We start from the raw sequence: 23083 nt of genomic DNA, 5'->3' as shown, positions 1-23083 counted from the left end.
TACTTATTAAATGATAATAATTAAGAAAATCTAATGATTATGAAATTATACTGATTACTAAATTATAATGATTATTAAAATCTTATAATCATTGAAATTTAATGATTAGTAAAAACTTATGATTATTATAATCTTATAATGATTAAAATCTAATGATTATTAAAATCTACTGATTATTTTAATCTTCTAATTATTAAAGTCTAATAATCATTAAAAAAATTATAATATTTAAAATCTAATAATGATTAAAATATTATATTTATTAAAATCTAATGATTATTAAAATCTAATAATTATTAAAATATTATAATTATTAATATCCAATGTTTATTGAAATCTTTTAATTATTAAAATCTTATAATTAAAAAATCTAATGATTATTAAAATCTAATCATTATTAAAATCTCATTATTAAAATCTTATAATTATTAAAATTTAATAATTATTAAAATCTAATAATTATTAACATCTTATAATCATTTAAATATAATAATTATTAAAATTTTATAATTATTGAAATTTAATGATTATTAAAAACTTATGATTATTATAATCTTATAATCATTACAATCTAATGGTTATTAAAATCTTATAATTATTAAAATCTTATTATTTAAATCTGATTATTATGATTATAATCTAATGATTATTAAAATCTTATAAACATTAAAATCTAATAATAATTATAATCTAATAATTATTAAAATCTAATACTTATTGAAATTTTATGATTAGTAAAAACTTATGATTATTATAATCTTATAATGATTAAAATCTAATGATTATTAAAATCTTATAATTATCAAAATCTAATAATCATTAAAAAAGTATAATATTAAAATCTAATAATGATTAAAATATAATTATTAAAGTCTAATGATTATTAAAATCTAATAGTTATTAAAATATTATAATTATTAATATCTAATATTTATTGAAATATTTTAATTATTAAAATCTTATAATTAAAATATCTAATGATTATTAAAATATAATCATTATTAAAATCTAATGATTATTAAAATCTCATTATTAAAATCTTATAATTATTAAAATTTAATAATTATTAAAATTTAATTATTATTAAAATCTAATAATTATTGAAATCTAATGATTATTAAAAACTTATGATTATTATAATCTTATAATCATAACAATCTAATGGTTATTAAAATCTTATAATTATTAAAATCTTATTATTTAAATCTGATTATTATTATAATCTAATGATTATTAAAATCTTATAAACATTAAAATCTAATAATTATTAAAATCTAATAATTATTATAATCTAATAATTATTAAAATCTAATACTTATTGAAATTTAATTATTAGTAAAAACTTATGATTATTATAATCTTATAATGATTAAAATCTAATGATTATTAAAATCTTATAATTATCAAAATCTACTGATTATTTTAATCTTACAATTATTAAAATCTAATAATCATTAAAAAAATTATAATATTAAAAATCTAATAATGATTAAAATATTATATTTATTAAAATCTAATGATTATTAATATCTAATAATTATTAAAATATTATAATTATAAATATCCAATATTTATTGAAATCTTTTAATTATTAAAATCTTATAACTAAAAAATCTTATGATTATTAAAATATAATCATTATTAAAATCTAATGATTATTAAAATCTCATTATTAAAATCTAATTATTATTTAAATCTAATTATAATTAAAATCTTATAATTATTGAAATCTAATAATTATTGAAATTTAATGATTATTAAAAACTTATGATTATCTTATAATCATTACAATCTAATGGTTATTAAAATCTTATTATTTAAATCTGATTATTATTATAATCTAATAATTATTAAAATCTTATAAACATTAAAATATAATAATTATTAAAATCTACTACTACTAATTATAATGATTATTCAAAACTTATGATTATTATATTATGATTATTAAAATCTAATGATCATTAAAATCTTATAATATTTAAAATCTTTATATCTAAAATATAATAATGATTAAATATTATAATTATTAAAATCTAATGACTATTAAACTCTAATAATTATAAAGATCTAATGATTATGTAAATCTTATAATTATAAAAATAATTAGGAAAATATGAAAATTTAAAAAAAATAATGATTATTAAAATCTTATAATTATTAAAATCTAATTATTAAAATCTAATTATTAAAATGTAATGATTATTAATATCTAATTATTAAAATGTAATGATTATTAATATCTTATGATTTTTAAGATCTAATGATTATTAAAATCTAATGATTATTAAAATGTAATGGTTATTAATATCTTCTGATTATTAAATCTTATAATTATTAAAAACGCATAATTATTAAAATCTTATTAATAAAATCTTGTAATTATTGAAATCTTATGATTATTAAAATCTAAATAATGAAATAATTATGATTATGAAAATCTAATGATTATTAAAATCTAGTGATTATTAAAATTTAATGTTATTAAAATCTTATTTTTAAAATCTAATGTTTATTAAAATCTTATCATTAAATAAATCTAATGTTTATTAAAATCTTATCATTAAATAAATCTAATGATTATTAAAATCTAATGATAATGAAAAACATTTTATTATGAAAATCTAATGATTATTAAAATTTTATAATATTTAAAATCTAATAATTATTAAAATATTATAATTGTTGAAATCTTTTAATTATGAAAATCGAATGATTTTTAAAATCTAATGATTATTAAAATCTTATAATTGTTAAAATCTTTTAATTATAACAATCTAATGATTATTCCAATTTAATAATTATTAAAATCTAATTATTATTAAAATCTAATGATTATTAAAATCCTATAATTATTGAAATCTAATGATTCTAAAATGATTTTTACATTATAATGATGATTAAATTATAAAGGTTATTAAAATGTAATGATTATTAAATTATAATGATTGCAAAATTGTAATGATTATTAAAATCTAATGATTAAAAAATATGATTATTATTTAACTATAATACTTATTAAATGATAATAATTAAGAAAATATAATGATTATGAAATTATACTGATTACTAAATTATGATTATTAAATTATAATATTATTAAAATCTAATAATTATTAAAATAAAATGATTACTAAAATCTAATAATTATTCATTATATTTTAGTAATAATTTTAATTAAATAATAATGAGATTTTATAATGATTATAAAAATATAATCATTATTAAATAATAATTATTAAATTAGAATTATTATAAAAATCTAATGATTATTGAATTAAAATGATTATTTCAATCTAATGATTATTAAATTATAATGATTATTGAATTATAATGATTATTAAAATTTGTGATTATTAAAATCTGAGTACTATTAAAATTATTATTAAATTATTATGATTGTTAAATTATAATAATTACTAAATTATAATGATTATTAAATTATCATGATTAAAAAATTATAATTATTATTACACTATAATCATTATCACATTATAATTATTGGTAAATTATGATGATTATTAAATGATAATTGTTATTAAGTGATAATGATTAGACAATTATAATAAACAAAAAATATAATGAATAGTGAATTATAATGTTATAATTATAATCTAAATAATTTAAATTATAATTATCATAAAATTATAATGATTGTTGTCATGATTTCTCCATTGCCTATGACCTCACTCAGATTGTTCAGGAACCTACCCGTGTGCCCGATAATGACGGCCAGTATGCGAGCCTACTAGACCTTTTTCTCACAACTTGCCCTGAACTATGTTCAGTTTCTGTTCTGTCGCCTCTTGGATCTTCCGACCACTCTGTTGTATCAATTAAGATAAAAATGAAATGTAATAAGTCCCCAGACGTACCACTTCATCGTACAGTATATCGATACACTAAGGCTGACTGGGATAGCTTCCGTACATTTATATCTGATCTACCTCTGCATTCCATGTTTAAAAAGGATGTGTCCTCTATAGTATTAGACCTAACTGAATGGTTAATTGTAGGTATTGACCATTTCATACCCTCTAAAAAGTTTCAGCAAAAACCTAACAGCCAGCCATGGTTCTCTCCAGAATGTGCTGCTGCCATTGCGCACAGAAATCACTTTTTCCACTGCTTCAAACGTAATAGATGTATGGAAACTAAAGCCGCTTTCAGGACTGCCAACAACCATTGTAAGAAAGTAATAAAGAACGCAAGAGAGTTGTATGCTCAATCTGTTAAGTCCAAAGTAGCTGAGCAGCGGCTTGGTTCCCACCAGTTTTGGCAAATAGCAAACAGAATCCTGAACAGAAGCGTGTGCTCCATCCCAACTATTATCAATGGACCTGAGGTAATCTCGTCAACATCAGACAAAGCCAAACTCTTTGTCAAGAACTTTGCAGCTAATTCTACCCTTTGCGACCAAGACCGCCAACCCCCAATATTTCCTCCTGTATCAGAAAACACGCTATGTGATATACGTATATCTGTACGTGATGTTGCCAAGCTAATCAAAAACCTTGATTCCAGTAAAGCAACTGGCCCTGATGGTATTCCAATTATAGTACTCAAAAAACTTCAACCTGAACTAGCGCCCATACTTACAAAACTGTTTAAACGTTGTCTTAAGGAGAATAGTTTCCCATCTCCCTGGAAAATCTCATCAGTATGCCCTGTATTTAAGAATTCAGGTGATCGCTCATCCCCCTCTCAGTACAGGCCAATAAGTCTCCTGTGCGTCATGAGTAAGTTGCTAGAATCTGTGTTAAATACAGAAGTAATCAACCATCTCAACAAAAATAACCTTCTTAGTGACACTCAATATGGTTTCCGTTCTGCTAGATCTACAGCAGATGTCCTTACAGTTATATCGCATAGGATTAGCAAATCTCTCGGCGGTGGCAATCTTTCTAGGGCAATTGCTCTTGACATATCTAAAGCCTTTGATAGGGTATGGCATAAAGGTTTACTTCATAAGATCGCTAGCTATGGTATAGCTGGAAAAGTCTTCTCAATTATTAAATCATTTCTTTCTGATAGGTTCATAAGAGTAGTAGTTGAGGGGCAAAAATCAGAAGCTCACAGTATTAATGCCGGTGTCCCTCAGGGATCCATCCTCGGCCCAACTCTTTTCCTGATTTACATTAATGATCTTCCAAATCATATCCTTACATCATTTGTAGACATTTATGCTGACGACACTACCATTTATGGTACCACATCTAAGACAGTAAACGAGCAAGTACTCTCCAATTCTCTCTCCTCTGATCTTGAGCATGTAGTACAATGGGGAAAGGAGTGGCTGGTTACTTTTAATGCATCTAAAACCAAGCTTCTCTCTTTACATCATCAACATTCTAATCCACATTTGTCATCAATTGAAATGAATGGCTCTTGTCTTCAGGAGGCCTCAAGTTTTGACAAGCTTCTGGGCTTGACCATTACTCCTGATCTTAAATGGAACACGTATATCAAATCTGTTGCCAAGGCCGCTGGAAAAATGGTGGGATCTTTCTATCGATCCAGTAGATATCTCACTGCTGATGCTATTCTCTATCTATATAAGAGCCAGGTACGTCCAAGGATGGAATACTGTTGCCACATCTGGGCAGGAGCTGCTAGAAAGGACTTGTCCTGCCTTGATAGAGTTCAAAATAGACTTCGTAGCCTCGTAGGAGATGTCCTTTTCTCCTCCTTACAACCTCTATCTCACAGAAGAGATGTTGCGAGTTTGTCTCTGATGTATCGTTATTTTCATGGAAAGTGTTCAACTGAGCTTCAATCTATGGTCCCCCCTCGCCAAACTTTCACAAGAAACACTCGTCTAGCTGTAAGCACTATCAGTAGTTTCCCCCACTCTTTATCTGTGCCTAAACCTAAACATAGATTCCATGAACAAAGCTTCTTTCTTAGAACTGCACGCCTGTGGAATTGTCTTCCGTTTTCCTGCTTTCCGGCTGACTACAATATGGTTGTGTTCAAGTCTAAAGTAAATAAATTCTTGATGAGCCGTTCCATATAAGTTATTAAATTTACCAAATTTTCATTACTAATGATTACTATATTGACCAACTTCTACTGTACACTCTTTAACCCTTATCCTTGAGTGGCCTCTGGCCTTGATAATGTGGTGATGCCTTTGTAAAAAAAAAAAAAAAAAAAAAAAAAAAATCATTAAGATCCACTAATTATTAAATTAAAATGTTTATTAAATTATAATGATTATTTAATCATGAAGATTATGGGAATCTAATGATTATAAAATTATAATGCTTATTCAATTATAATAATTATTAAAATAATAATTATAAAAATCTAATGATTATTAGATTAAAATGATTTCAAAATCTAATGCATAATTGATTATAATGATTATTAAATTAAAGTTATTATTAAAATCTAATGATTATTAAATTATAATGATAAAAATCTAATGATTAATAAGATCTAATTATAATTAAATTATGATTATGAAAATTATATAATTATTACAATCTAATAATTATTAAAATCTTATGATTATTACATTATAATGACGATTACATTATTATGATTATGTAAATATAATGATTCGTAAATGATAATGATTATTAAAATATTATGATGATTATTATATTGTAATAATTATATAAATCTAATGATTATAAAATTATACTGATTACTAAATTTTGCTTATAAAATTATAATGATTATTACAATCTAATGATTCCTAAATTAAAATGATTACTAATCTATCTGATGACTAATTATTTATAATTATTATTGAATTATAATCATTATACAAATAAAATGATTTTAAACTAACGATTATTAAGTCTAATGATTGGTAAATTATAATTTTTAGTAAAATCTAATGATTATGAAATTATAATGATTTTTGAAATCTAATGATTATTAAATTATGATTATTATAATCGAATGATTATTAAATATAATGATAATTAAATGATAATATCTAATGATTAAGATTAAAGATTTTTAAATTATAATTATTATTATTACTATAAGAGTAAGTAATTTATAATGATTGTTAATATATAATGATTACTAAATGATAATGATCATTTTATTATGATATTTATTAATTTATAATGATTATTAAATTATAATTATTATTAAATTATAATGATTATTAAAACCTTATGATTATATAATTACGATGATTATAAAATTATTAAAATATAATGATTATTAGGAAGAAAAATATTATAATCTAATGATTATTACATTATTATTTAATTATTGTTATTAAATTATAATAATTATTATAATGATTATTAAAGTATAGTATGTATTAACTTATAATAATTTTTATTATATGATTATTTAAATCTAATGAGTCTTAAATTATAATAATTATTTAATTATAATCATTATAAAATTATAATGATTATTAAAACTTAATTATTATTAAAATCTAATGATTATTAAAATGTAATAATTTATAAATTATTATTATTAAATTATAATGACTATGAAATTATAATGATTAGTAAGATGTAATGATTATTAAATTATAATTATTAAATTATAATCATAATTAAATAATCATATCATAATTATTAAATAATAATTATTATTAAATTAAAACGATCATTAAAATCTAATGATTATTTAATTATAATTATTAAATTATAAAATTATTTAATTATAATGATTATTAAATTATAATAATTTTTAAAATATAATGATTAATAAAATTTTATAACGATTATTAAATTATAATGATTATTAAAATCTAATGATTATTAAATTATGAGTTAAATTTAAAAGCAAAAAGCAAATTTTTAAAAAATAAAATTTCGTCCACTGGATGATATTTTTAAAAAATGTTTTTGTTTTTCGATTTCAGGGAATGGTAGCATGTTATCCTGGTAATGATACAAAATATCTTCGTCATATAGATAACCCAAATGCTGATGGTAGATGTATGACATGTATTTACTATATTAATAAAGATTGGAATGTTGAAGTAAGTATCTGTTTCCTTTATAACTTATTGCTGTGACTTGAAAAAACAAATATATATATATATATATATATATATATATATATATATATATATATATATATACTTGTTTATTGTTATATAAACATGCTCACATCCCGCTGCTACAAATAGCCACTTGTTTCAATCAAACAACAGATATCATCAGGCAGCGACTTGACTATTCAAAAGTTCAATGAATAATGGATTTTTATTTTAGGTAGGAACTCTTTAGAAGTTGGAGTTAAAAAACTTAAAACACAGGACTTTAATTAAATAAAAAAGTAAAAAGGGAGAGGCAATTTAAATAAAGTTAAAAGATTACAATGGGGAGAGAGTGATTGAGAAGAGAAAAAAAAAAAAAGGGAATAGAGACAGAAATAGAGAAAGAAAATAGAGAGAAAACAAAATAGAGAGAAAAAGAAGAGAGAAAATATATATATATATATATATATAGCGTGTCCAGGGGTGATGAAAAAAATCCAGTAAAGTGCTCGATCGTAGATGTGAGAGCTGAAGATACAATATTTATTATTACACTATATATACATATTTCAAGGTCGTACCATTGGTTTCGATACACCGAAAACAGTAATAATATACTGTGGAAAATCGGTATAATCTCTTCGGCGACAAAGAAAAATCTGAAACTAATGCAAAATGAACGAACATAGAAGAAACGCTAGACGAGCGTTTAAGACTCAGAATTTCATATTTAAAAAAATATTGTTTTAAAACTGACGTTAATAGATTATTATAGAAGAAAGAAAGGAAGAATGTGTGTGTGTGTGTGTGTGTGTGTGTGTGCGTGCGTGCGTGCATAGCGGGGAAGGGGGTGCGATGGAAAACTCTCTAAAAAATATAAAGGTCCTGTTAAAGCCATATTAATAAATAAAAGTAGGACAATTAACGGTAATAAATAATGAGAAAGGCATGAATATATTAATATGATTTATAAAAATTTTAAAATTATTTAAATTAATTAAATTAATTAAATTAAATAAAATAAGGATAAAGATAAATAAGGTAAATTTAATAAATAAATAAAAAATAAGAACTTTAAAAGAATTTTAAATATTTTTTAAAAATATTAATATTTTAATTATGAGAGAATAATAGTGAATGGAGAAATTTAAGATAATTAAAATAATTAAAGGAAATTAATAAATATTAAAAGACTATACAACTATCAGATGCGAAGGTTGTGGGGGGGGGAAGGGGAATAGTTTCTCTATAAAGGTTATCCTTATTATTAGGGGGGGTTATATGGTAAAGTTAAAGATATTAGGTGGTGAGAAAGGTTGAGATATGAGTAGAAGAGAGTTGGTTTGGAGATTAGAATGAGAGGTGAATGTGGAATTTAGGTGTCTATACATGAATAGGGTGTCTTTGTGTAAATAGGGTGTGTGATAGTAAGGAGGTAAGGTGGCGAGGAATGTTGAGGTATGATTAGAAGAGAGATGGTTTGAGGTTTAGAGTGAGAGGTGAATGTGGTATTTAGGTGTCTATGTGTGAATTAGGAGTTTTTGTGTAAATGGAGTGTGAATCGGTTAAGTTATGCTGTTGTTAGGCCATTTGGCGAGGAGGAATTTTCTTTTGTGGGGACATTGTCTGAAGATTTCGTTTTTAATATTCATACAGGCTATGGATGGGTTATTGATAGCCTGAAGGATCCTAAATTTTTCAGTAGTGCAAAGTGAGCAGGTCTTGGAGGTTGGGTCGTAAGATTTTTTAATATCCATGATTGACCATTTTATTTTATATGGAGTATTAGATTCTTTAAGCGACCAAATCTTGGTGGCTAAAGATGTGTCAAATTTCTTTTGGGGATATTTGAAAGTGGTGTTATGTGCATACAGCCTCTGCTTGAAGGTACCCTGAGTCATTCCAATGTAGATTTCTTCTTTACCTGGGTTATTTTCAGGAATGACTTTGGCCTGGTAAACGATAGATTTGATTGTGCAGCCTCCCCCCAGAGGACAGGTATCTCCTCCCCTGCATGAGCAGCGAGGGTTAGGGGGGTTAATAGGGATTGGGGGTTTAGATGTCAGGATAGAGCCGACTGAGGGAGAGCAGGAATAGCTAGTTTTGATGGTGTTTCTATTAAAGATTTTATGGAGTTTGTTTGTGGGTGGAAAATGCTTATCTATTAGAAGAAGGAATTGTCTACCTATATTATACCTGACGTTGAGGGAGAACGGAGGGGTGAACCAAATTATGTTCCTGGATCTGTTGGATCTGCGCTGTCTGGTGGGTGGATTGGGCATATATGAAATATCTTCCTGGTATCCACTTTCTCGGAGCGCTCTGTTATAATATGGCGCAGCTTGTTGGAAAATCTCTCTGCTGGATGAAAGGTTGGAGATTCTTCTGCTGATGCTGGGGACAAGGTTCTTGAAAACACGAGGTGGATGGCATGATTGCGTATTAATGTACTTAAGCTGTTCAGTAGGTTTGTGGTAGGGTCTGGTAGAATTGCTGGGCAGGTCCAATGTAACATCTAAGAAATCCACACTAGTAAGGTTGGTGTCAATGGTGATATTAAACCCAAGTTCTTTAAGGAATGTGGTCAATTGTTTTCTGAACCTGTCTAGGTTTCGACCATTGCAGTTGCGTGAAAGACATAAACCATCATCTCGGTATAGGCCAAATTCATGGTTGGGGAACTTGTTCTGTAGGGAGTGGAGAATAAAGAGACCTACCAGATCACAAATATCCGCACTATCAAAGGCACCCATTGGAACATCAAAGGGGTCCTCAGGATTGGATTTTTTAACCCACGTTTTGTTATCAAAGAAAAGGAGTGAATTTCTTGCATGGAGGATAGTTTGGATTTCCAAGTCACTGATCTCCATGAAGGATTTGGCAAAGGTTAGGGAGCTGTCGAGGATTTCCCTGCTAATGGATGGATAAAAGTCAGTAATGTCAAATTGAGTAAACTTGCATTGTTCTTTATTGGGAATGGCTTTGAACCATTGGATAGATTCTTGGGTATTAGTCCAAAGTTTTAGGTTGCAATTGTTTTTAATACATTTGTTAATTTTCTTGACGATATATTTACTCGCTAGACCTATTTCACTTTTAGCAGGGTTAATCAGTCTGCAAGTAGGTCTGTCTTGAAAATGAGGTTTGTGGTCTTTCAAGGTAATGAAGGCTGTTTTTTGAGCTAGTTGATTTGCTCTGTAGTCAATTTTTAGTTTAGCTGCAATGTTTGAGGCTTCTTGGTTAATATTTGATAAGGTACGGCTTGATGCGATTTGATATTGCTTTGTGATGTTTTTTAAAGCAAGATCCTTGTATTTGTTTGTATGGATTTTATAGATATTTCTGTTTTTATCTGCAAATGTGAGAGTGTGTTCATTTGATTTAAGATTTTTTATGTCAGCGGCTAAGATTTTTTGGAAGGCAGTGTTATTTCGCATGAAACGGATTTTAGGAATTAAATCCAGTAAGTCTTTTTCAAAGGCGTCCATTTCAGGGGCTTTATCCGGATATTTGGAGGATTTTAGACCATAATGGTTATTTAGATGTGGGTCTTCTGTAGAATTAGAAATATGATGTTTCCACCTCATACGTTTCACTACATCTTCCATTTTATTGATAAGACATTTCAGATAAAAAGTGTTGCTGGGCGTCGGAATGTCCTTAGGAGAGTATCTGAGTTCTTGTTTGTTCATTTTACAATTGTTCCTCTTAGTAGTAGATATAGTACAAGATTTATTTTCAAGAGTGCTCAACCGCGTAATCGACATAACACCACTTTCAAATATCCCCAAAAGAAATTTGACACATCTTTAGCCACCAAGATTTGGTCGCTTAAAGAATCTAATACTCCATATAAAATAAAATGGTCAATCATGGATATTAAAAAATCTTACGACCCAACCTCCAAGACCTGCTCACTTTGCACTACTGAAAAATTTAGGATCCTTCAGGCTATCAATAACCCATCCATAGCCTGTATGAATATTAAAAACGAAATCTTCAGACAATGTCCCCACAAAAGAAAATTCCTCCTCGCCAAATGGCCTAACAACAGCATAACTTAACCGATTCACACTCCATTTACACAAAAACTCCTAATTCACACATAGACACCTAAATACCACATTCACCTCTCACTCTAAACCTCAAACCATCTCTCTTCTAATCATACCTCAACATTCCTCGCCACCTTACCTCCTTACTATCACACACCCTATTTACACAAAGACACCCTATTCATGTATAGACACCTAAATTCCACATTCACCTCTCATTCTAATCTCCAAACCAACTCTCTTCTACTCATATCTCAACCTTTCTCACCACCTAATATCTTTAACTTTACCATATAACCCCCCCTAATAATAAGGATAACCTTTATAGAGAAACTATTCCCCTTCCCCCCCCACAACCTTCGCATCTGATAGTTGTATAGTCTTTTAATATTTATTAATTTCCTTTAATTATTTTAATTATCTTAAATTTCTCCATTCACTATTATTCTCTCATAATTAAAATATTAATATTTTTAAAAAATATTTAAAATTCTTTTAAAGTTCTTATTTTTTATTTATTTATTTAATTTACCTTATTTATCTTTATCCTTATTTTATTTAATTTAATTAATTTAATTAATTTAAATAATTTTAAAATTTTTATAAATCATATTAATATATTCATGCCTTTCTCATTATTTATTACCGTTAATTGTCCTACTTTTATTTATTAATATGGCTTTAACAGGACCTTTATATTTTTTAGAGAGTTTTCCATCGCACCCCCTTCCCCGCTATGCACGCACGCACGCACGCACGCACACACACACACACACACATTCTTCCTTTCTTTCTTCTATAATAATCTATTAACGTCAGTTTTAAAACGATATTTTTTTAAATATGAAATTCTGAGTCTTAAACGCTCGTCTAGCGTTTCTTCTATGTTCGTTCATTTTGCATTAGTTTCAGATTTTTCTTTGTCGCCGAAGAGATTATACCGATTTTCCACAGTATATTATTAGTGTTTTCGGTGTATCGAAACCAATGGTACGACCTTGAAATATGTATATATAGTGTAATAATAAATATTGTATATATATATATATATATATATATATATATATATATATATATACATATATATGATATGGAGAAGAAAAGAAAAAAGATATAAATGGTTATAATAAAGAGAATAAGAACTAGAAGGAAAAGGAAAGAATAATGAGATCTAGTTAAATAGAGAAAGAGAGTAAGTAAGAATTTGACAGTATATAGAAAAAGAAAAAGAAAAAGATCTGCGTGTCAACCAAATTATGAACAATTATACAATTTAGTAATGAAACATATTATTACAAATACAAACAGAAGATACAATCCAAGCGTCAGAAATGAACGTGTAAAAAAAGGCAGTGAATGTATTCAGTTAGCATATTTATCCTCTTACATACGTCCACGAGTAAAACCAACGCAATTCAAACATATGTCTACCATTAATTAGGCCCTTTATGCTAAATGATATAAGTTTAAAGTTTTCGCGTTTTTATTAGATAAATATATGAATAAAAGAAGAAAATAATGATAAAACAATATTAAAATTATTATTAATAACAATAAACATAATAGTAATGATAATTATAATAATAATAATAATAATAATAATAATAAAAACAGAATAAAATTAATATTTATTATCTTTTTAATATAACATATTTAGCCATAAGAGGGAATTAAATAAATTAAATAGGTCCAATAATTATAAATAAAAAACTACTAATATTTATGTATATAAAAAGAATACAATACAAATATATATATATACACACACACACATATATATATCCAAATATACACACACATATATATATATATATATATACATATACATGCACATAAGTAAAGGTGTAACTATACTATTAAGTTGGAAGTTTAAGCTATTTAAGTATAGATATAAAGTCATATTAAATCACAAAATAATACATTCAAGACCAGATTACTAATAACACAGATACAAGTACACTTACCTATAAATATATAAATATATTCAGGCAAAAGAAGTAATTAAATCAACGAAATACTCAAAAATAGCGACGCACAGGTAGATAGTACCCAAATTAAAAATAATAAGATACATATGTATATACTCACAGAGAACCAACCGACATACAAATAAGCATATATATATATATATATATATATATATATATATATATATATATATAATCTTATGTATACACATACATACAAAGAATACACAAATATATGCACACAATCATATACTAATAAACAACAACGCACACACACATATATATACTCACACATAAATATGTATAATTTACATAAATTATATATATAGAAATACATAAGAATACAAATAATTTGGCAAGAGTACAGATAGATGCATACACACATAGAAATATACAAATGGATTGAATAAACATGGGAGGGTATACCAAATAATATAGAAATATATAGATCTAAGTCCACACGGTCATAAAATAAATACATAGACACATACATATACACATAGACACACAGGTATATAAGATAGGAGAAGTAAAGAATGAAATCAGGAGAGGAGAAAGTATATTAATAGTATTTTAATAAATTATAGAAATCAGTGACAATTTTTAATTTATTTAAATTTTATATCTAAACTAAATTACTTAAAAGATGGGTTTTATAATGTTTGCAATTAATTGAATTTTCGTGCTTCTTATTTAATAATTTATCTCTTTCTCTAAAAGTAAGTATAAATAATTTCTCATAAAGACATAGGTAGCAAGGCGAGTTTAAAGATGAACAGGTTTTCGCTTTCTTTAAAATTTTCCAATTTACTATTGGGGAGTAACCTTGCTCTACTAGTTCATTGTAATATTTAGACAAGGAAGTTCTATTTTTGTACTCATTATTTTCAAAAGAGCACTTGTGACCGGTAAATCTTTCTTTAAAATTGTTATTTGTCATTCCTATGTAATATTTTTTTTCATTCGGATTAGGAGAATGAAGTGGAAAGCTTTTTTCTTCCTGAGAAATTCAAATGACAACAAGAATAAGGATTACCATGGTTTCAAAAATCGAGATTCGGCACCACATATCGACCAATTGGATGCTTTTGAAGCAGACATTATGGATCTTATTAGAGGCCTGTCTTTCCATAGGAAAAAGAATCATTTTCAAAAACAGTTGGATTTTACCATTAAGAAAATCAACACCTCGGATTACCTTTACGTTAAAGCAGATAAGACGCAAAATTTCTACAAACTAACTACACATGAATATAACAAGCTTATTAAAGAAAATATTACAAAAAATTACAAAAAATCAAATATAGATATTTGCAAAAAAATTGACAAGGATAGTAAAGAAATAACTGACAGACTTAAAATTAGTAATAGAGTGGGAATTTTACAAAAAAAACAGTCATATATTTTGCTTAAAGACCATAAGATAAATTTTGAAAATAAACCTACAACTAGGTTAATTAATCCTACGAAACCCGAAATTGGTAAATTAAGTAAAAATATACTAGAAAGAGTTAACTATCAAATTAAATCAACATATAACCTAAATCTATGGATTAACACAGCGGATACCATTAAATGGTTTTCCAATATACATAATAAAAAGAATTGTACTTTCTTACAATTCGATATTGTGAATTACTATCCCTCCATATCTAAGGAACTATTCGAAGAGGAGTTTGCTAAACTCCTGTCTGATATAAAAGACACTGAAATTGAAATTATACGGACATGTAGAAATACTACATTAATTAGTGGAAATGATCAGTGGTTGAAAAAAGATCAAAATGACCTGTTTGACATTTCCATGGGGTCTTTGGATTCGGCTGAAATGACAGACTTAGTAGGTCTATTCATACTATACAACTTAACCAAAGACATCAATGTCATGGATATAGGCTTGTATCGTGATGATGGACTGATGATCATCAAGGAATCCAACGGCCCTAAATGTGAAAGAACCAAAAAGATTATCTTAAATGAATTCCGTAGAATTAAATTAAAAGTGGATATTATATCAGATGTTAAAACTGTAAATTTTTTGGATGTGAACTTTGATTTAAGGAAAGGCATCTACCAACCATATAGGAAGGAAAATTCAAACCCAATTTATGTACACCCCCTATCAAATCACCCAAAATCTATCATTAGGCATATCTCCAAATCCATTAGTAAAAGAATCAGTGACAATTCTTCCAATCTTGAAACATTTAATAAACATAAATATTTCTATAACAGGGCCCTTAAGGATAGTGGATACAAAAACACCCAAATTGAGTTCATAGAACCAACACACCCAAACACAAATACAAATAGAAACCGTAAGAGAAAAATCCTGTGGTACAATCCCCCTTTTAATCTGAAACTTAAAACAAATCTAGGAATGAAATTCTTAAACTTAATTAAAAAGCACTTCCCTATTAATAACATACTACATAAAATTTTCTATAAAACTTAGTTATAGCTGTAATGAAAACCTTGAAAAAATAATTAAAAAACATAATAACAAAATATTAAACAAAAATAGCACACCCATTGCTACCGAAAGTTGTAACTGTAGAATTAAATCAAAATGCCCTCTTAAAGGAAATTGTCAAATTACTTCTGTAGTGTACCAAGCAACTATTTCTACTAAGGAAAAATGAAAAAAAATATTACATAGGAATGACAAATAACAATTTTAAAGAAAGATTTACCGGTCACAAGTGCTCTTTTGAAAATAATGAGTACAAAAATAGAACTTCCTTGTCTAAATATTACAATGAACTAGTAGAGCAAGGTTACTCCCCAATAGTAAATTGGAAAATTTTAAAGAAAGCGAAAACCTGTTCATCTTTAAACTCGCCTTGCTACCTATGTCTTTATGAGAAATTATTTATACTTACTTTTAGAGAAAGAGATAAATTATTAAATAAGAAGCACGAAAATTCAATTAATTGCAAACATTATAAAACCCATCTTTTAAGTAATTTAGTTTAGATATAAAATTTAAATAAATTAAAAATTGTCACTGATTTCTATAATTTATTAAAATACTATTAATATACTTTCTCCTCTCCTGATTTCATTCTTTACTTCTCCTATCTTATATACCTGTGTGTCTATGTGTATATGTATGTGTCTATGTATTTATTTTATGACTGTGTGGACTTAGATCTATATATTTCTATATTATTTGGTATACCCTCCCATGTTTATTCAATCCATTTGTATATTTCTATGTGTGTATGCATCTACCTGTACTCTTGCCAAATTATTTGTATTCTTATGTATTTCTATATATATAATTTATGTAAATTATACATATTTATGTGTGAGTATATATATGTGTGTGTGCGTTGTTGTTTATTAGTATATGATTGTGTGCATATATTTGTGTATTCTTTGTATGTATGTGTATACATAAGATTATATATATATATATATATATATATATATATATATATATATATATGCTTATTTGTATGTCGGTTGGTTCTCTGTGAGTATATACATATGTATCTTATTATTTTTAATTTGGGTACTATCTACCTGTGCGTCGCTATTTTTGAGTATTTCATTGATTTAATTACTTCTTTTGCCTGAATATATTTATATATTTATAGGTAAGTGTACTTGTATCTGTGTTATTAGTAATCTGGTCTTGAATGTATTATTTTGTGATTTAATATGACTTTATATCTATACTTAAATAGCTTAAACTTCCAACTTAATAGTATAGTTACACCTTTACTTATGTGCATGTATATGTATATATATATATATATATGTATATATATATATATATATGTGTGTGTGTGTATGTGTGTGTATATTTGGATATATATATGTGTATGTGTGTATATATATATATTTGTATTGTATTCTTTTTATATACATAAATATTAGTAGTTTTTTATTTATAATTATTGGACCTATTTAATTTATTTAATCCCCTCTTATGGCTAAATATGTTATATTAAAAAGATAATAAATATTAATTTTATTCTGTTTTTATTATTATTATTATTATTATTATTATTATAATTATCATTACTATTATGTTTATTGTTATTAATAATAATTTTAATATTGTTTTATCATTATTTTCTTCTTTTATTCATATATTTATCTAATAAAAACGCGAAAACTTTAAACTTATATCATTTAGCATAAAGGGCCTAATTAATGGTAGACATATGTTTGAATTGTGTTGGTTTTACTCGTGGACGTATGTAAGAGGATAAATATGCTAACTGAATACATTCACTGCCTTTTTTTACACGTTCATTTCTGACGCTTGGATTGTATCTTCTGTTTGTATTTGTAATAATATGTTTCATTACTAAATTGTATAATTGTTCATAATTTGGTTGACACGCAGATCTTTTTCTTTTTCTTTTTCTATATACTGTCAAATTCTTACTTTCTCTCTTTCTCTATTTAACTAGATCTCATTATTCTTTCCTTTTCCTTCTAGTTCTTATTCTCTTTATTATAACCATTTATATCTTTTTTCTTTTCTTCTCCATATAATATATATGTATATATATATATATATATATATATATATATATATATTTTCTCTCTTCGTTTTCTCTCTATTTTGTTTTCTCTCTATTTTCTTTCTCTATTTCTGTCTCTATTCTCTTTTTTTTTTTCTCTTCTCAATCACTCTCTCCCCATTGTAATCTTTTAACTTTATTTAAATTGCCTCTCCCTTTTTACTTTTTTATTTAATAAAAGTCCTGTGTTTTAAGTTTTTTAACTCCAACTTCTAAAGAGTTCCTACCTAAAATAAAAATCCATTATTCATTGAACTTTTGAATAGTCAAGTCGCTGCCTGATGATATCTGTTGTTTGATTGAAACAAGTGGCTATTTGTAGCAGCGGGATGTGAGCATGTTTATATAACAATAAACAAGTATTATCAGCTCTTTTTATTGAGCACTATCTAACAACCTCGTTGAATTCATTAGTCCATTACTTTTGAATATAAAAAAACCCGAGTATATATATATATATATATATATATATATAAATATTATTTATATTTTATATTTAAATTATTTATATTTTATATTTATATTATTTATATTTTATATTTATATTATTTGTATTTTATATTTATATTATTTATATTTTATATTTATATTATTTATATTTTATATTTTTATTATTTATATTTTATATTAAAATTATTTATATTATTTATATTTTATATTTATATTTTATATTTATATAATTTATATTTTATATTTATATTATTTGTATTTTATATTTATATTATTTATATTTTGTATTTATATTTATTTATATTTTGTATTTATATTTATTTATATTTTATATTTATATTATTTATATTTTATATTTAAATTATTTATATTTTATATTTAAATTATGTATATTTTATATTTATATTATTTATATTTTATATTTATATTATTTGTATTTTATATTTAAATAATTTATATTTTATATTTTTATTTTATATTTATATTATTTATATTTTATATTTATATTATTTATATTTTATATTTATATTTATTTATATTTTATATTTATATTATTTATATTTTATATTTAAATAATTTATATTTTATATTTATATTTATTTATATTTTATATTTATATTATTTATATTTAATATTTATATTATTTATATTTTATATTTATATTATTTATATTATTTATATTTTATATTTATATTATTTATATTTATATTATTTGTATTTAATATTTATATTATTTATATTTTATATTTATATTTATTTATATTTTATATTTATATTATTTATATTTTATATTTATATTATTTATATTTTATATTTATATTATTTATATTATTTATATTTTATATTTATATTATTTATATTTATATTATTTGTATTTAATATTTATATTATTTATATTTTATATTTATATTTATTTATATTTTATATTTATATTATTTATATTTTATATTTATATTATTTATATTTTATATTTATATTTATTTATATTTTATATTTATATTTATTTATATTTTATATTTATATTATTTATATTTTATATTTATATTAATTATATTTTATATTTATATTTATTTATATTTTATATTTATATTATTTATATTTTATATTTAAATTATTTATATTTTATATTTATATTTATTTATATTTTATATTTATATTTATTTATATTTTATATTTATATTATTTGTATTTTATATTTATATTATATATTTATATTATTTTGATTTTATATTTATATTTATTTATATTTTATATTTATATTCTTTATATTATTTATAGTTTATATTTATATTATTTGTATTTTATATTTATATTATTTATATTTTATATTTATATTATTTATATTTTATATTTATATTATTTATATTTTATATTTATATAATTTATATTTTATATTTATCTTATTTATAGTTTATATTTATATTATTTATATTTTATATTTAAATTATTTATATTTTATATTTAAATTATGTATATTTTATATTTATATGATTTATATTTTATATTTATATTATTTATATTTTATATTTATATAATTTATATTTTATATTTATCTTATTTATAGTTTATATTTATATTATTTATATTTTATATTTAAATTATTTATATTTTATATTTAAATTATGTATATTTTATATTTATATGATTTATATTTTATATTTATATTATTTGTATTTTATATTTAAATTATTTATATTTTATATTTATATTTATTTATATTTTATATTTATATTATTTGTATTTTATATTTAAATTATATATTATATTTAAATTATTTATATTTTATATTTATATTATTTATATTTTATATTTATATTATTTATATTTTATATTTAAATTATTTATATTTTATATTTATATTATTTGTATTTTATATTTATATTATTTATATTTTATATTTAAATTATTTATATTTTATATTTACATAATTTATATTTTATATTTAAATTATCTATATTTTATATTTAAATTATTTATATTGTATATTTAAATTATTTATATTTTATATTTATATTATTTATATTTTATATTTAAATTATTTATATTTTATATTTAAATTATGTATATTTTATATTTATATTATTTATATTGTATATTTAAATTATTTATATCTTATATTTATATTATTTATATTTTATATTTATATTATTTATATTTTATATTTACATTATTTATATTTTATATTTACATTATTTATATTTTATATTTACATTATTTATATTTTATATTTATATTTATTTATATTTTATATTTAAATTATTTATATTTTATATTTAAATTATATATTATATTTAAATTATTTATATTTTATATTTATATTATTTATATTTTATATTTATATTATTTATATTTTATATTTATATTTATTTATATTTTATATTTAAATTATTTATATTTATTTATATTTTATATTTTATTTAAATTATTTATATTTTATATTTATATTATTTATATTTTATATTTACATTATTTATATTGTATATTTATTTATATTTTATATTTAAATTATTTATATTTATTTATATTTTATATTTTATTTAAATTATTTATATTTTATATTTCTATTATATATATATTTTATGTTATTTATATTTTATATTTTTGTGTATATGTGTAAGGAAATATAAAAGTATATGTGTGTGTAAGTTTACATCTGAAATATGCACGTCCAAAAATCGAAAATATCGTCTTCTCCATTCTGGGTGGCCGTATGGAATATGCAGACTACCCAAAGTCTGACCGCTAGCTATAGATGACATAGTCAGACTTCTCAAGTAATTTACAGCGCAAAACAAGAGGAGATACTTCACCTTTGGGTTATAAAGAGAATATAAAAAGAATAAAAAAATAAAAATTATCCTTCACCGAAGTTAAGATAAGAAAAGACAAAATCCTGTGAGGAATGGATTATTCAGAGGCCTTGCTTATCCCCCCCCCCATACAAATCCCGATTCTATGACAAGATTCTAATTTTGTAAACGATATAAGAAAATGTTTTTATTTCTTGAAATTTTAGTTTTCAAAGGTAATTCTTAGCCTGAAGACGTAATCTCCCCAATAACAGGTGATTACAGAAACATGTATGCACATATGTAGCCATCAATGTTTGAATGAATAAATTTCATATATACACGAGGTACCTTAAATAAGTTTCCAGGCACTTTTGTTGATAGTACACACATGAAACTCCCTTTGAAGTAATCTCCTTCAGCTGCAATGCACTTGTTGTACCGTTCCAACAATTTCTGGAAGGCCCCATGGAAGTCCTCTTGTGTGAGCATGTCAATGACCCTTGTGTCACATCCTCTTTCATCTCCTCAATTGTCTCATAACGACAGCCTCTAAGGTTTTCCTTGAGCTTAGGGAATAACCAAAAGTCACAGGGAGCAAGGTCTGGACTATAAGGAGGCTGAGGAACTGTTTTGATGCCCATCTTGGTCAAATAATCTGTGACAAGGATAGAGTTGTGGACTGGTGCATTGTCCTGGTGGAAATACTACTGACCCGATTTGAAGAGTTCTGGCCTCTTCTGATGGAATCTCTCCCTGAACTCTCTTAAACCACAACATAGTATTCCTTGTTGACTGTCTGTTCAGTGCCAGTGCGTGTAAATCATGCCTGTGCTGTCAAAAAAAGGGATCTTTATTTTCTTCTGGTAGAGGCTCATTGGTACCCTTTATTTATTTATTTATTAGATGTTAGCGTAGCAATGATTGAACTATAAATCAAAGGTTTTCAATTGTTTCTTATTTTTATTGTATTTCAGACTGATGGGGGTTTACTACGGATCTTTCCTGAAGGCCAAGAAACTGTTGCAAACATTGTTCCAAAATTTGATCGTCTCCTTTTTTTCTGGTCAGATCGCAGGAATCCGCATGAGGTTCAAGCTGCCAAAAAATGTCGGTAAGTTAGAAACTGGCTTCATTTTTTCATCTCCAAGTCATTCAATTTGAACTTCATGTATGCTTCTTAGTTGCGAGAGTTTTCTGACAACAGAACTGACTTTTCCATCTGTTGCCAATCTATGAACATGGAAAACCTACTGTCTTTGAGAGCTGTTGTGTCTAACCATTATTTTTTTCAAGTTCTTTGTTTTCAGCATAA

The 23083-nt window shown here is 23.7% G+C and overlaps 1 protein-coding gene across 2 annotated transcripts in view; it reads left to right on the top strand.

The window, feature by feature from the left end:
- Positions 1–23083, top strand: part of LOC145260558 (egl nine homolog 1-like) — an 84483-nt gene that overhangs the window by 37803 nt on the left and 23597 nt on the right. For both annotated transcript variants that reach the window (XR_013864320.1, XM_080118797.1), the window contains exons 2-3: positions 7847–7966; positions 22746–22882. Coding sequence is in view for 1 of the 2 variants with exons in the window: in XM_080118797.1 (XP_079974923.1) it covers positions 7847–7966; positions 22746–22882 (257 nt within the window). In the remaining variant the exon portion in view is untranslated. The remainder of the gene's footprint in view (positions 1–7846; positions 7967–22745; positions 22883–23083) is intronic.

The sequence above is a fragment of the Euprymna scolopes genome, chromosome 36 (genome assembly GCF_053919585.1).
Source record: "Euprymna scolopes isolate OS-2025 chromosome 36, ASM5391958v1, whole genome shotgun sequence".
Lineage (NCBI taxonomy): Eukaryota > Metazoa > Mollusca > Cephalopoda > Sepiida > Sepiolidae > Euprymna > Euprymna scolopes.
The sequence above is the reverse complement of the archived record's forward strand: the minus strand, read 5'-3'. Positions and strand labels throughout refer to the sequence as shown.